Source organism: Schistocerca gregaria, chromosome 1, assembly GCF_023897955.1.
Source record: "Schistocerca gregaria isolate iqSchGreg1 chromosome 1, iqSchGreg1.2, whole genome shotgun sequence".
NCBI classification, from domain to species: domain Eukaryota; kingdom Metazoa; phylum Arthropoda; class Insecta; order Orthoptera; family Acrididae; genus Schistocerca; species Schistocerca gregaria.
Window position 1 is genome coordinate 500,216,389 of NC_064920.1, and position 13,789 is coordinate 500,230,177.

Genomic DNA, 13,789 nt, shown 5'->3' on the forward strand with positions numbered 1-13,789 from the left:
GTTTGTGAAAATGATCCTCATTTCCACTTCAATTATTGCACATCTTGGGGAGGTGACAAATTATTAAGTTCACATATTTTGACAATTTGCATTCAGTAATATCATATGGAATCATGATCTGGGGTAACTCATCTTTAAGAAAGAAAGTAATCGTTGCTCAGAAACCTGCTGTAGCAACATGTGGTGCTCACCCATGATCATCTTGTAGACCTTTGTTTAAGGCGCTAAGCATTTTGACTATTGCAATTCATCCATACAGTTCAAAAGTAGCAGTGATATACATTATAACAATACCAGAAGAAAAATAATATTCATTGTTCTACACTAAGGTAGTTTGTAGCACAAAAAGGGTTCCACAGCGCTGTCACCAAAATTTTTGATCACTTACCCAGAGACGTAGAACGTCTGACAGACAGAAAATTTTAATTTGGACACAAACTGAAATGGTTCCATCTTGTCAACTTCTTACCTCTCGTAGAAAAAGTTCTATTTATGTAAGATGTAAAAGTGATTAATAATTCACAACCGCAAAAAAATTTAGGAATGGTCATCATGTAACCATATTTACTTAATCATGTGAAAAATGAATGAAAAATGACTCGTTCCACGTTATTACGATTAAATGTGCAAATGATCCACGGCACATGAAACTAATTAAATAACATGGTGCCATACACAAAAAGATGATTTTATTTTTCTTGAAGTCTGTTCACATCTCTTACTGCTGAAATTGACATGAAATCGTTTATCATCTTTATCTAATGTACTGCGTTTCTCAAATTTTAATATTAATGATTGAAAAATAGAATTTTCATTATCTGTTTTGTAGAGGTGACAGTAGGTAATTATAAAATTACTTGTATTATTTAATGTATTGAATCAGTATAATTAAATAACATAAATATTTTTAAGATGACAGTTAATATGTGAATAGCTGTCGAAACAGCCCTGGAGTGTATTACTTTCTGGTAAATTTTTAAAAGTTTAATAAATTATCAGACCTCTACATGATAATATTGTTAAAAAGAATCAAACACCTCTATCACCTGTAAGTCAACCAATGTTGTTGAATTAGGGCTCTTCATTTTTCCAACCTCAATTTTCCATTCATATTCATGAGTAGATAAGGGATTCAGTATGGCTGACAGAATATCATATTTTCAATAAATTGCCAGACATTTTTGTAGTGCGAACACGATCTCTTGCTCACCATTTGCTCTGTGGGTACGCACATTAAGTGTGCTATTAATTCTATCACTGCAGACCATATAAAATTATGGGATAAGCCCATGAAGTTTATAGGCTACTTGAAGAATCAACACTGTTAGAAAACAGTATATTAGCAGCTAGAGATGTTACAAATTTGTCAGTGGTCCGTATACGATTTGCTATTGGTATTGGAACGTCATATTTGCGTTTGTTGCAAAAATTCTGTTTTACATGTTTACGAAAGAAACAAAGCCACAGTTTTTTAGTTACATGTTCCGCAAAATTTATTAAGCAACGAACTCTAATGAAGCAGATCAGTAAATAAGTAAAACTTGGATTTGAAATCTTTGATTGCATTTTTGTTTAGAAAGCAATAATGCGCCTTGGTTGCAGGTGAGATTCGAGTGAACGAGCAGCTGGTGCTGGCGTGTATGCACACGCTGATGGCGCGGGAGCACAACCGCCTCGCCAACGGACTCGCCCAGGTCAACCCCCACTGGGACGACGAGACGCTCTTCCAGGTCAGAGGCCGTCGCGCTCTACATACGGCGCAGAACATTCCGCTGGCGCCCATTCACTGTCAAGTGGATGACTTATTTACTTTCTTTTTCTACTGCATTCTCGCTGTTCTTGTGCTGACACGAATTTTTCGCTGACTCAGCCCGCTTTGTAAGGTGAAATTTTACACTGCCGCTTGGAGCATGAGACGTAATTCATTCAATTATGTTTTTTAATAAAATTGTCTTGATCGCGCTAAAAATAACGCCTTATTGCATCCGGCGAGTTACAGGTTACGAATCACATCTCGATCACGTAATACGATAACTGCTTAACAGTCGAAAGAGGTGAACATAAACCTACATATATATGACTACTCTGAAAATCCCACTAATGTGTTTAGCGGAAGGTTTCATAGAACCTATCCAGTCTATTTCTCGACCCTTCCACTCTCGAATAGCACGCGGAAAAAATGAACACCTAAATTTTTCCTTTAGAGGAGGAGGAGGAGATTAGTGTTTAACGTCCCGTTGTCAACGAGGTCATTAGAGACGGAGCACAAGCTCGGATTAGGGAAGGATGCTGAAGGAAATCGACCGTGCCCTTTCAAAGGAACCATCCCGGCATTTGCCTGAAGTGATCTAGAGAAATCACGGAAAACCTAAATCAGGATGGCTGGAGACGGGATTGAACCGTCGTCCTCCCGAATGCGAGTCTAGTGTGCTAACCACTGCGCCACCTCGCTCGGTTTTCCTTTAGAGTTCTACCAGAAGTTGCTCTGGAATAATGCTCATTTGTGGATTTTCCTCCGACAGAATTGTTTGATTTAGAATTTTGATTTATCTTAGTACGATGGTAATTTCTCCCTATGTATGTGGTTGTCAGTTATATATACTCTCCCGTTGGAAGGAGAACTTTGGTGATACAAATTTCATGAAAGGATTTCGCCGTAGTGAAAAACCCCTTTGTTTTATCGACTGTCAGTCCGATTCGCTTATCATATCCGTGGCACTCTATCCCCTATTTAGCCATAACACAAAACGAGCTATCCCTTTTGAGCTTTTCGATGCCTTCCGTCAGTCCTATCTGGTAAGGACCCAATACCGCGCAAGGACGTTCTAGAAGACGGCTTTAGTAAAATTATTGCATCTTTTAAGTTTTCTGTCAATAAAACCCATTCTTCGGTTCATATCCATCACAGTAATTTTTATGTGACGGTTGAAATTTAAGTTGTTCATAATTGTAATTCTTAGGTATTTAGTTGAACCTACAACCTTCAATTTTGTGTGATTTTACATCCCACTAACAGGTGTCCAGATACGTTCGATTAGGCACTGACAGTTCAAACATTGAGGGTTGCCTAACACGCGATGCCAAGATGCCTGGTAGATGTAACAAAAAGGGACCAGAAAACACAGAAATGGATAAGCGGAAATACAGGAGCTGATGTTACAGAATTACAAACGCCGGGAGGCTGGGTACATAGCGAGATAAAATAGTGGGATATGGACTGAGAAGAATGTGCATTGAGCTACTCATGATAAGAAGAGACCTAGAGAACAAGATAGTGAAAGATGAACTGACGACAAAAAAAAGAAAAACTTGTTTGCGAAAAGCTGAAGATTGTAATTGAAAGAGAATACTGCAGGAGGTCTAAATCCAGCAGTGAATGACAAATGACCGCGGCTCCTGGTGATGGTGATGGTGGTGGTGGTGAGGAGAAGGAAGAGACGGAGGAAAGCTACTCATTGCGTTTCTAGGCCGCTAAAGTTTGTTAACCTGTCTACTTTATGTCTGTGTTTTAAAGTCAGTCCCTCTCTCAATCGTCATTTTGTGATGCTTTTATCAAGAAGCACTCTGCTGGTTTGCATTATAGTTTCGTTGCAACACTTGATGCAATTCAACCTCACGTTCCTCCTCAACAGCGCCACGGTAGGAGTCTGGATTCTTCACATATAACACATTTTTGTTGTTATAGTATTGATAAGGGATGTTTTATCTCAGCCAATATTTTGTTGCTTAGCATAGACACAGTACCCAATGGGAAGAAACCTGCTCCCAGACAGACATTTTGTATACTTAACAGAGTAGCATCGTAGAGTGCATGCTGCAATCCAACAAATACTCTCGTCAAGAAATGCACACTCACAAACAGCAGCTCTTAAATAACTTAGCTATAGTACCGCTATCTGGACAAAGTCTAAAGTGAGACCTGAAACATAGATAATACCGAAACAGACAACTCCGCAAACGACGAAGAATAAAATGCAAACCGCAGTACGAAACGTTACGTAGATATAAGAACCGGCGTCGAAATACATCCATGTTTGCATAGCAAAATAAAAACTACAAATATTCTTTGTGTGGCGACACTCTAGCTTTTATGCTCCACGGGAGTTAAGGCTCCGGCCACCTTCCGAAGGAGAGGTACGTATCCATAGATCTGCCGCGATCTGGAGGGCGAAAGTGTTTGCAAGTTCTTAAGAGCTAGTTAGTTAAAACTACTGGTTTCCGGACAGGAGACTAGAAACAGGCTGTAGTGCACATCACCCTGCCTTGTTCGACGAAAGACATACACTAAGGTGTAGAGATATGGATATATACAGATAGCGATAGTTTCGCGTACACAAGGTATAAAAGGGCAGAGCATTGACGTAACTGTCGTTTGTACTCAGGTAATTCACGTGAAAATGTGTACGCCGTGATTATAGCCGTAAGACGGGAATTATCTAACTTTGAACGCGCAATGGTAGTTGGAGCTAGACACTTGGGACATTTCATTTCGAAAATCTTTAGGGAATTTAATATTCTGAGACCCACAGCGTAGAGAGTGCGCCGAGAACACCAAATTTCAGGCATTGCCTCTCACCACGGACACCACAGTGGCTGACGGCCTTCAGTTAATAAGCGAGAGCAGCAGTGTTTGCGTAGAGTTGTCAGTGCTAACGGACAAGCAACCAACGTGAAGTAATTGCAGAAATCAATATGTGACCTACGACGAACATTCCCCTTTGGAGAGCACGGTTAAATTGGGGCTAATGGGCTATGACAGCAGACGACCGACCAGAGTGCCTTTGCTAACAGCACGACATCGTCTGCAGCACGTCTCCTGGGCTCGTGACCTTATCGGTTGGACTCTAGACGACTGTAAAACCGTCACCTGGTCATATGAGTCCCGATTTCACTTGGTAAGAGCTGATTGTAAAATTAGAGTGTGGTGCAGACCCCACGAAGCCATGGGCACAAGTTGTCAACAAGGCATTATGCAAGCTGCTGCTGGCTCCATAATGGTATTGGCTGTGTTTACAGGGAATGGACTGTGACCTCTCGTCCAACTGAACTGATCATTGACTGTAAATGTTTTTATTTGGCTACTTGGAGACCATTCCCAAAAAACGACAGAATTTTTGTGGATGACAATGCACCATGTTATCGACCTACAACAATTGTTTACTATTGGTTTGAAGATCATCATGGAGAGATCGAAAGAATGATTTGGCCACCCAGATAGTCCGACACGAATCCCATCGAACATCCTTGTACATAATCGAGTTATTAGTTCGTGCACAAAATCCTACACTGGCAAAACTTTCGCAATTATGGACAGCTACAAAGGCAGAATGGCTCAACATTTCCGCAGGGGACTTCAACGGTTTCTTGAGTCCATTCCAAGTTGAGTTGCTGCATTACGCCGGGCGAGGGTGACTCTGACACTATATTAGGAGGTATCCTATGACATTTGTCACCTCAGTGTGCACTGATGAGCCGACAAATTATGACCTCTGCCCACCGCTAAATTCGAAGCTGCTTGTTGCTGTTGCGGGCACGTGACGCGGAAACAAAAGTGTATAACCGGTGCAGGACACATGGGGAATCATTCTATCGACGGAGAGGAACGAAGACGGGGAAATCCACTGACATAAACAGTTTTATCAAAGGTCGCTTATGTCGACAAAGAGCAGATTGTTATGTTCCAGCGCCTTGGAACGAGCATCTCGGAAACAGCGGAACTGGTAGGCTGTTCACGTGCTACCATTGTAAGCACGTATGGAGGGTGGTTTAAGGTCGGTGAAACCACGAGCAGACGAGGTGTGGGACGTCCAAGTCTCGTCACGGAACGTGGAGCTCGGAGGCACGACAGGCGGCGCTCAGTGTGAGTTACGGCAACACGATACAATGCTGGTGTAAGCACATGTTTCGGAACACACTGTCCAGTGTGCGTTGTTGAACATGGGAATCTGCAGCAGACGGTCCCTACGTGTTCTCATACTGACATTGTCAATTATGATTGCAGAGGGCACGTGTTCATCGAGACTGGAACGTGGATCAATAGGAACGTGTGGCTCGATCGGATGAATCACGTTTATTGTTACACCAGGTCGATGGTCCGTCCAGATATGCAGTCATCCAGGCGAACGTCTGTTCAAAACATGCACTGCGGCACGGACGCAGGCCAATGGGGGTAGTATTATTCTATGGAGGACGTTAACCAGGTAGGCCTATTCCATGCGACCTGCGGTAGTAATCAATGGCTCCGTGAGAACACAGGACTACATGAACATTACTGTGGACCACCTGCTTGCCTTCATGCTTGGTATCGTCCCCGATGGTGATGGTATCTTCCAGCTGGATGACGATCTGTCTCACAAAGCCAGAATCTTGTTATAGGGTTTGAGTATGATGCTGAGTTTACTTTCAAATCTTTTACTTCTTCTTCTGCTTCTTGTTTTGCCAGCTCAGGGTTAGCCTTTATGGCCTGTTCCGGTCTAGCTATTTCTTCCTCGGCCTTCCCACACTCCTCGTTCCAGTAGAGTTGGTTTCCATTGCTTATCCAGAGATTCTCTGAGGCGATATACGCTTTTTCCGATCCTGCTTCTGTTGGATTACTTTTCAGTTAACTGCTGTAGCCTCAGTTCATTCCTTATTCCTTCATTCCTTATTCCTTCATTTCTTATTTTGTCTTTTCATTTATGGCCTTTCACAGATCAAAGGAACTTCATTTCTGATGTCTTTTGATCATACTGTCCAATTTTCTGCTCCGGCGATGACATTGTAATTCTGTCAGAGACAGCAAAGGACTTGGAAGAGCAGTTGAACGGAATGGATAGTGTCTTGAAAGGAGGATATAAGATGAAGATCAACCAAAGCAAAACGAGGATAATGGAATGTAGTCGAATTAAGTAGGTTGATGCTGAGGGAATTAGATTAGGAAATGAGACTCTTAAAGTAGTAAAGGAGTTTTGCTATTTGGGGAGCAAAATAACTGATGATGGTCGAAGTAGAGAGGATATAAAATGTAAACTGGCAATGGCAAGGAAAGCGTTTCTGAAGAAGAGAAATTTGTTAACATCGAGTATAGATTTAAGTGTGAGGAAGTCATTTCTGAAAGTATTTGTATGGAGTCTAGCCATGTATGGAAGTGAAACATGGACGATTAATAGTTTGGACAAGGGGAGAATAGAAGCTTTCGAAATGTGCTACAGAAGAATGTTGAAGACTAGATGGGTAGATCACATAACTAATGAGGAGGTATTGAATAGGATTGGGGAGAAGAGAAGTTTGTGGCACAACTTGACTAGAAGAAGGGATCGGTTGGTTGGCCATGCTCTGAGGCACCAAGGGATCACCGATTTAGTATTGGAGGGCAGCGTGAAGGGCAAAATCGTAGAGGGAGGCCAAGAGATGAATACACTAAGCAGATTCAGAAGGATGTAGGTTGCAGTAGGTACTGGGAGATGAAGAAGCTTGCACAGAATAGAACAGCATGGGGAACTGCATCAAACCAGTCTCAGGACTGAAGAAGACGACGACAACAACAACACAGTCCTGTGGATAGTGCTACGAGTTTATAAAATCTCATTTGTGTTTTTTCTTCTCCTTTTACATTCTTATGTGCTTCGTATGGTGCCACATATATGTTAATAAGTATAAATTTTCTTATTTGTGTCTTTCTCGTCTTTAAAATTTATGTGGTATCCTAGATAGTCGATTACTGATCTTTATCTTACTCCTTACATGGTTTTCGTAAAAAAGAAGCTTTTTTTTATATCTTCAGATTACAATTTAGGCTTATCCTGTTTAGTTTATGTACGTACCGCTATTTATAATTTGTCCCCACTGTGTGTGTGATTATCTGCTCGTACTTTTTCAAAGTCGATAAACGCTAGATCTGTTTGTAAATTGAATTCGCCTCTTTTTTGCGTGAGGAGTTTTAGAATGAAACCATTTTTGGTACAGGATCTTCCTTTATGGATGCCTCCTTGATGTCCTAATAAAACTGAGTCAGATATGTTTCGAAGCCTATCATTAACTACACTGCTCTTAAGTTTATAATAAGCATTTATATGACAGATTCCCCTATAAGTAGTTATGTTATTTTGTCTCCTTTTTTAAACAGTGAAACAACTTCAGCACACCTTCATCCATCTGAGGTTTCACCTGAACGCCAACGCGTTTTATAGACGGAGCATTCTGAATCCTAGAAATGTCCACTACATCTTAACAGTTCTGAGTTAATGCAATATAATCCATGTGATTTTCTAGTTTTTTTTCCCTTCAGTATCTGTTTTGTTTCTATCAAATCTATTAGTCGTCCCTTTTTATGCTTTTCCTTCCGTTGCCTCTTCTGCATCCGGTTTTAACCATAATTTCTTACAATGATTTATCCAGTCGTCTGAAGGAATGATATTTACAGTTGCAGTGTCTTTGAATGTTCTTTTTAGATTCAGACACGTTTACGTGCTATTTCCCCTCTACCGCGAGTGCCATGTTCGACTTTGCTTGTAAGACTGTCCCATGAAAATCTATAAGGCTATATTACTAGTTTTTGGGTTCATTTCTGATGTAATTATATCTTTCTTTGGCTTCTTCAGTCTGCTTCTGCTTTCTTATCTACGGCTTCTCTTATCTCTTCGTTTCAAAATTGATTTTTCGATTCGTTTTGGGTTTTTCAGGTAGTACCGGTACTTTTTTATCGACCTGTGTTATGATGCTTGTTTGTTGGCCTAGCTTTGCTAATCTGCACTGATGCATATTCCTTAAAGTCTCTTTTTTGAAACGCATGCACGTTGAAGACTTTGTTTGGGTTTCTTTCATTTTCCCCTTGTTCTGCTTTTTTTTCATCTTTCGAACAGCTGGGTCTTTGATCCAACAAGATAGTGGTCCGTAGTCACTTTCTGACCCAATATATTTCCGTGCCTATTACCCATAAGTTAGACTTCCACTTACTATTATATAATCAGTGAGAGATCTGTTGCCTCAAGGAGACATGTGTATTTATGTATACCTCTCTTTTTTAAAAACAATGTGTTGGTTATATTCAGTTCATTAAAGCGGGCAAACTCTCTCAGATTTCAGTCTCACTGAGATGGTCCTTTCGATTACTGGAGCATACTACCGAATGTTACCTTCCCTTTTTCTGTCTGTCAATACTGCTTCTCCCTTACATGCTATTTCCTCAGGTGTTTCTCCACTCCACAGCATACGGTAACCTTCTAAATATGTAACACGTTTCAAGATCTTTTCCGTAATTGCTGCTATGTTGATATTACAATTTTTGAATATTTTGCTCGGTCTTACATGTCCTCACGCCCTGAAAGTCCCATGTGGCAACACTGATAATGTCTTTAATACGTAATTCTTAACGTTTCTCCTTGGCTGGTCGTCGTCCATGATTTCCGGTTTTTGTCCGAGGCTTGCTCTGAGATTAGTAAGAATGATGATTTTTACGTTGATAGGTTACTTGTAAACTAATGGCCGAAGGAGAGAGGACATAAAACGTAAAGAAGCAATGACAAGAAAAACGTTTCTGAGAAAGGCAAATTTGTTTACATCGAATATAAATTTGTTAGGAAATCGTTTCGTTTCTAAAAGCATTTGTTTGGGGCGTAGTCTTGAACGGAAGTGAAACTTAGATGATAAGCAGTCCAGACGAGAAGAGAACAGATGCTTTTGAAATGTGGTGCTACAAGAGAATATTGATGATTAGATGGACAGATGACGGGACTAATGAGGTACTGAATAAACTGAGGTGAAAAGAAATTTGCGGCACAACTTGTCTAAAGAAGGGCTCGGTTGATAGCACACATTCTGAGTCATCAAGGAATCATCAGTTTAGTGTTGGAGGGAAGTGTTTGGGAGAAAACTGTGCAGAGGGAGAGCAATGGATGTGGGTAGCAGTAGTTATTCGGAGATGAAGAAGCTTGCACAGGATAGAATAGCCTGGAGAGCTCCATAAACCCAGTCTCCGGACTGAAAACCACAACAGCTACAGCTTACCGGCCTTATCGCATAATCCCCAGCTTGAAGGGCCTGGCTTTGCCTAACGAGTTTGCCTTCCTACGAAGGCTGGCTTTGCCACACCTGCGGAAGCTTCACTCCCTCGTGAAAGATGAGACTACAGTATGAAAATGTAGGGCACCATCGAGCCTCGCAAGGTAATACTTTTGGGAATGAAGACGTAAGAATGGGCCAAGAGAGGCTAACAGGAAAGAAACCTGAGGATGTCTCACACAAGTAAATAGCGGTAATGTCAGACAACTAAGGGCCCATGTGGTTGGCATTCACGTACTGCCAAGAAGCGGGCCCCATAGGTAATGCTACAAGGAGCATAGCTCCCGCCAACGTAGCCCTGTCGATCACTAAGACATATAGGTCTACTCAACCTAGCTGACGTGAATTAACTCAACATTCACTCTGCAATCATCGCGCTTCCTAGCGTCAAATTCCCAGTGCCATCCAGTTTAAACTCGTTGCACTTCAGTAGGAAAAATCGAGACTTATAAATGAATGGTTAACAAAATTTTGACAGCTTTAAATGTGTTCCATTTCGGGGAAAACCGATTTCTTCCACATTTCATTCAAACCAGCAACCATATAATTTCAAAAACTGTAGTATTCATTTTAAGGCTGTTAATTACGGAAATAACTGCAATTTTAATTAAATATAAGTCAAATTTGTTTGCTTGTTACATTCCTTTCTTTGTCTTGGACTTGCCTAAAAAGGCTGAATATAGTTACAAGTCAGTTATTTTTAAAATGAAATACTGATTTTCCCATGGACATGAGTCGCAACATTTTGTTATTTTGCAAATATAGTTATCAAAGCGATGTCAACCGTGTTTAATTCCTTACTGATTTAAATTCTTTTAAATTTTTACTCATATCAATTCAGTAACGTTTTATGCAGTCAGATAAACATCTGATTATAGATTTTTAATTCCAACATTGCTCGAAAATAATTATTTTAAGAGTTATTATAAAAATTTTTTGATTCGGCCTAATGATCTTATAGATCCTAAGTACGGCTGCGAGTGTGGTAGTTAAACTCAGTTAAAAGATTTGTCACTGTCTCAGGCGTTTGTGAACAGAGTACTCCACTGAAACTTTGGGAGCATCCCTGACCTTACATTTAGGTTTACCATTAACATTACTTTCATATCGTTCCAGGAAGCACGTCGTATCGTCATAGCTGAGATCCAGCACATCACATACAACGAATTCCTGCCCATCATTCTTGGCAAGGAGGTCATGGAGAAATTTGGTCTTCTCTCGCAGAAAGAGGTTTGTGAAGGATACTAATTTGTTCTATAGTTGTAATATAACCACTTCTTCCTTTCTCTTTTTCTTCCTTTCTATAAACATGGGAGTTACGTGTCAACAGTCGAGTCAAAACATTAAGACCGTTGGCTCATACCTCGAGCAATATAGCACCTACAACAACCACTATAGTTTAGCTCAGAACATGGGGGGTGAGTTGCAGAGGCACTGAGAGTAAACGCGAAGATCGATTTCAACCTACAGTCGCTCTTCTTGATTCAAGTGTAGTGAATCAGGGGCCGCAAACAACATGGTGCTTGTGGTAGTAACCTAACAAACGTTGTTAGACGTTTTTAGTCATGTGGTTATCAGATTGCCTAGCTAGAGGATTTCACTGTTTCGTCCTTGACGAAGTATCGCAAACCCGTTCTGTGGTAGAGAATGGTACTCTTCTGTGGAAATATAATTTCCTTGTAAACTGAAGATTTAAAAATTGACATACACGGTACTGATGTTCCACAATAACATCTATTTCATATTTTTTTGTGAACCGGCTTTCGGTTTTCTAGGCCATCGTCAGAAAACTCAAGACAGAACAGACGACAGTCCACACATCAGCTAGAGCGTCTAGCAGTAGAGAGACGGTTATTTCCGTATATACATGACATTTAAAGATTATGCATCTTTACGAAAAACACGAAATTGAAATGCTTCAATTTTACATTCGTATAAAACAATAAATACAATGTAGTGATGTACCAAGTGGTTTAGACTCTAAAGATATGGAGATAAATAAGTAATTCCAACATTTTTTGTCCTAAACGTATTGAACTACACAATTTATAGAGATATTATTTAAGATATCTAAACACAAACTAGTAATGAAACATGCGCGAAGAAGGTATGTACCAAAATACCATATACAGGATGTCCGACATAAAATCGGTACGCCTTACCTCCGAGATACAAGTAACAATGAACTAACAAAACAGAATAGATAATAGTAACATTTATAAACATGCTGTTACCTGTTTATAACAGATGCTGGAAGTGGTGGCAATGGGCATTCAGACATCGCTGACTTCGTGTGATGAAATTACTGGCAACACGCGACCACTATCTGCTATTCTAGGAGTTTTCATAACCTGATAAATGAAACCAGGCTTCAGCTGACATGAAGTAAAGCAAGGCGTCCGAATAATCTTTAGCAGTTGATACTAACAGCCAGTTACAATAACGAACTCTTTTTTCCTGATCCTCTACTTTCAACTCTTGCGTCATACTCACGAAACAGACTATTAATTTCATATCTTTCAGCACACGATGACACAATTTACGAGGTACATAAATCCGTTGCGATAATCCCCTTACCGACTTGCGGGGACGTCTCAGAACATCCATGGGAGTCCCGTCCACGGTCATAACTGTCGGTCGCCTATTAGAGGAATTCTGAACAGATCCTACAACCCTCCATTTCTTGTACAAATCCAGAATAGTCCTGGTCCAGGATACTTCGCTTGAAGTATCTCCGTACTCGTTGTGGAGCCTGGCTGTATGTAACACACCACAAAATCAATTCACTGTTCTAATGCAAACTGCTCAATTTCGGTGACAACAATACGAGCTTCTCAAAACAATGACGCACAAACTCACGACTGCACTCAGCCTTCCGTTAAAATGCAATGTAGCCAACTTTCGAGAGACTGTTGCCACTTCGCAAGCAATTCGACTATAGATAATTAACCGTTACGTGAGGGGTATCAATTTTATGTGGGACACCCTGTATCACATTAACTCAAAGATTAAAAGAAAATGGGTACAAAGGGCAATAAAGTACACAATGAGTACAGGTATGGACTACTATGGCATACGGACAAAAATCCTGGGGTGGTGAATGTGATGAATAGGGAATGAGAAGATAAGAAGGGAAGAGCTGCGGGTTACAGAGGGAGGGAGGGAGGGAGACGATGCATTGTGGTTAGTGGGAAACGGTAACTTCCTCCACCCTCTACGACCCCTCCCCTTCCCTTTCCCATTCCATCACATTCACCAGCCTCTAGATTTTTGTCCATATGCCGTAGTAGTCTGTACCAGTACTTACTTTGTGTACTATTTTGCTCTTAATATCGAAAACGAAAACGTGTATCTACGTTTATATACTAAAAATTGGCGACGCTTCTCCGTACTGGACGATGTTCCCTTCATCTGGAATCCCCTTGTTTTCACGGTTCGACTTATTAGTTTTTCTTTCCTTTTTTTCGTCTAAAACAGTTTAAGTGCAAGAATTATAGAATCAGCAGACACAACGACGTCTAACAAAAATGTAATTTGGCGATATTTTACTAAAGTCGATAACAATGAAGTGAGATGCGAAATCTGTTCCAAAAATTTGAAGTCTTCCGCAAAGATTTCATAAATGAAGAAGCATTTGGGAAAACTCTTCACCACAATAGCAAGGTAAAATTATTTATTTAACAAGATAATAAGAGAGAGAATAAAACAGTACGTATTTGTTAGTTCATATTAAAAATGAAGAAATTCCTCT

At 40.4% G+C, this 13,789-nt stretch overlaps 1 protein-coding gene across 1 annotated transcript in view; it reads left to right on the top strand.

Moving 5' to 3' along the window:
• Positions 1–13,789, top strand: part of LOC126354003 (peroxidase-like) — a 268,422-nt gene that overhangs the window by 211,568 nt on the left and 43,065 nt on the right. Inside the window, exons 10-11 of the mRNA XM_050003316.1 lie at positions 1,603–1,730; positions 11,155–11,268. Coding sequence (XP_049859273.1) covers positions 1,603–1,730; positions 11,155–11,268 — 242 coding nt within the window. The remainder of the gene's footprint in view (positions 1–1,602; positions 1,731–11,154; positions 11,269–13,789) is intronic.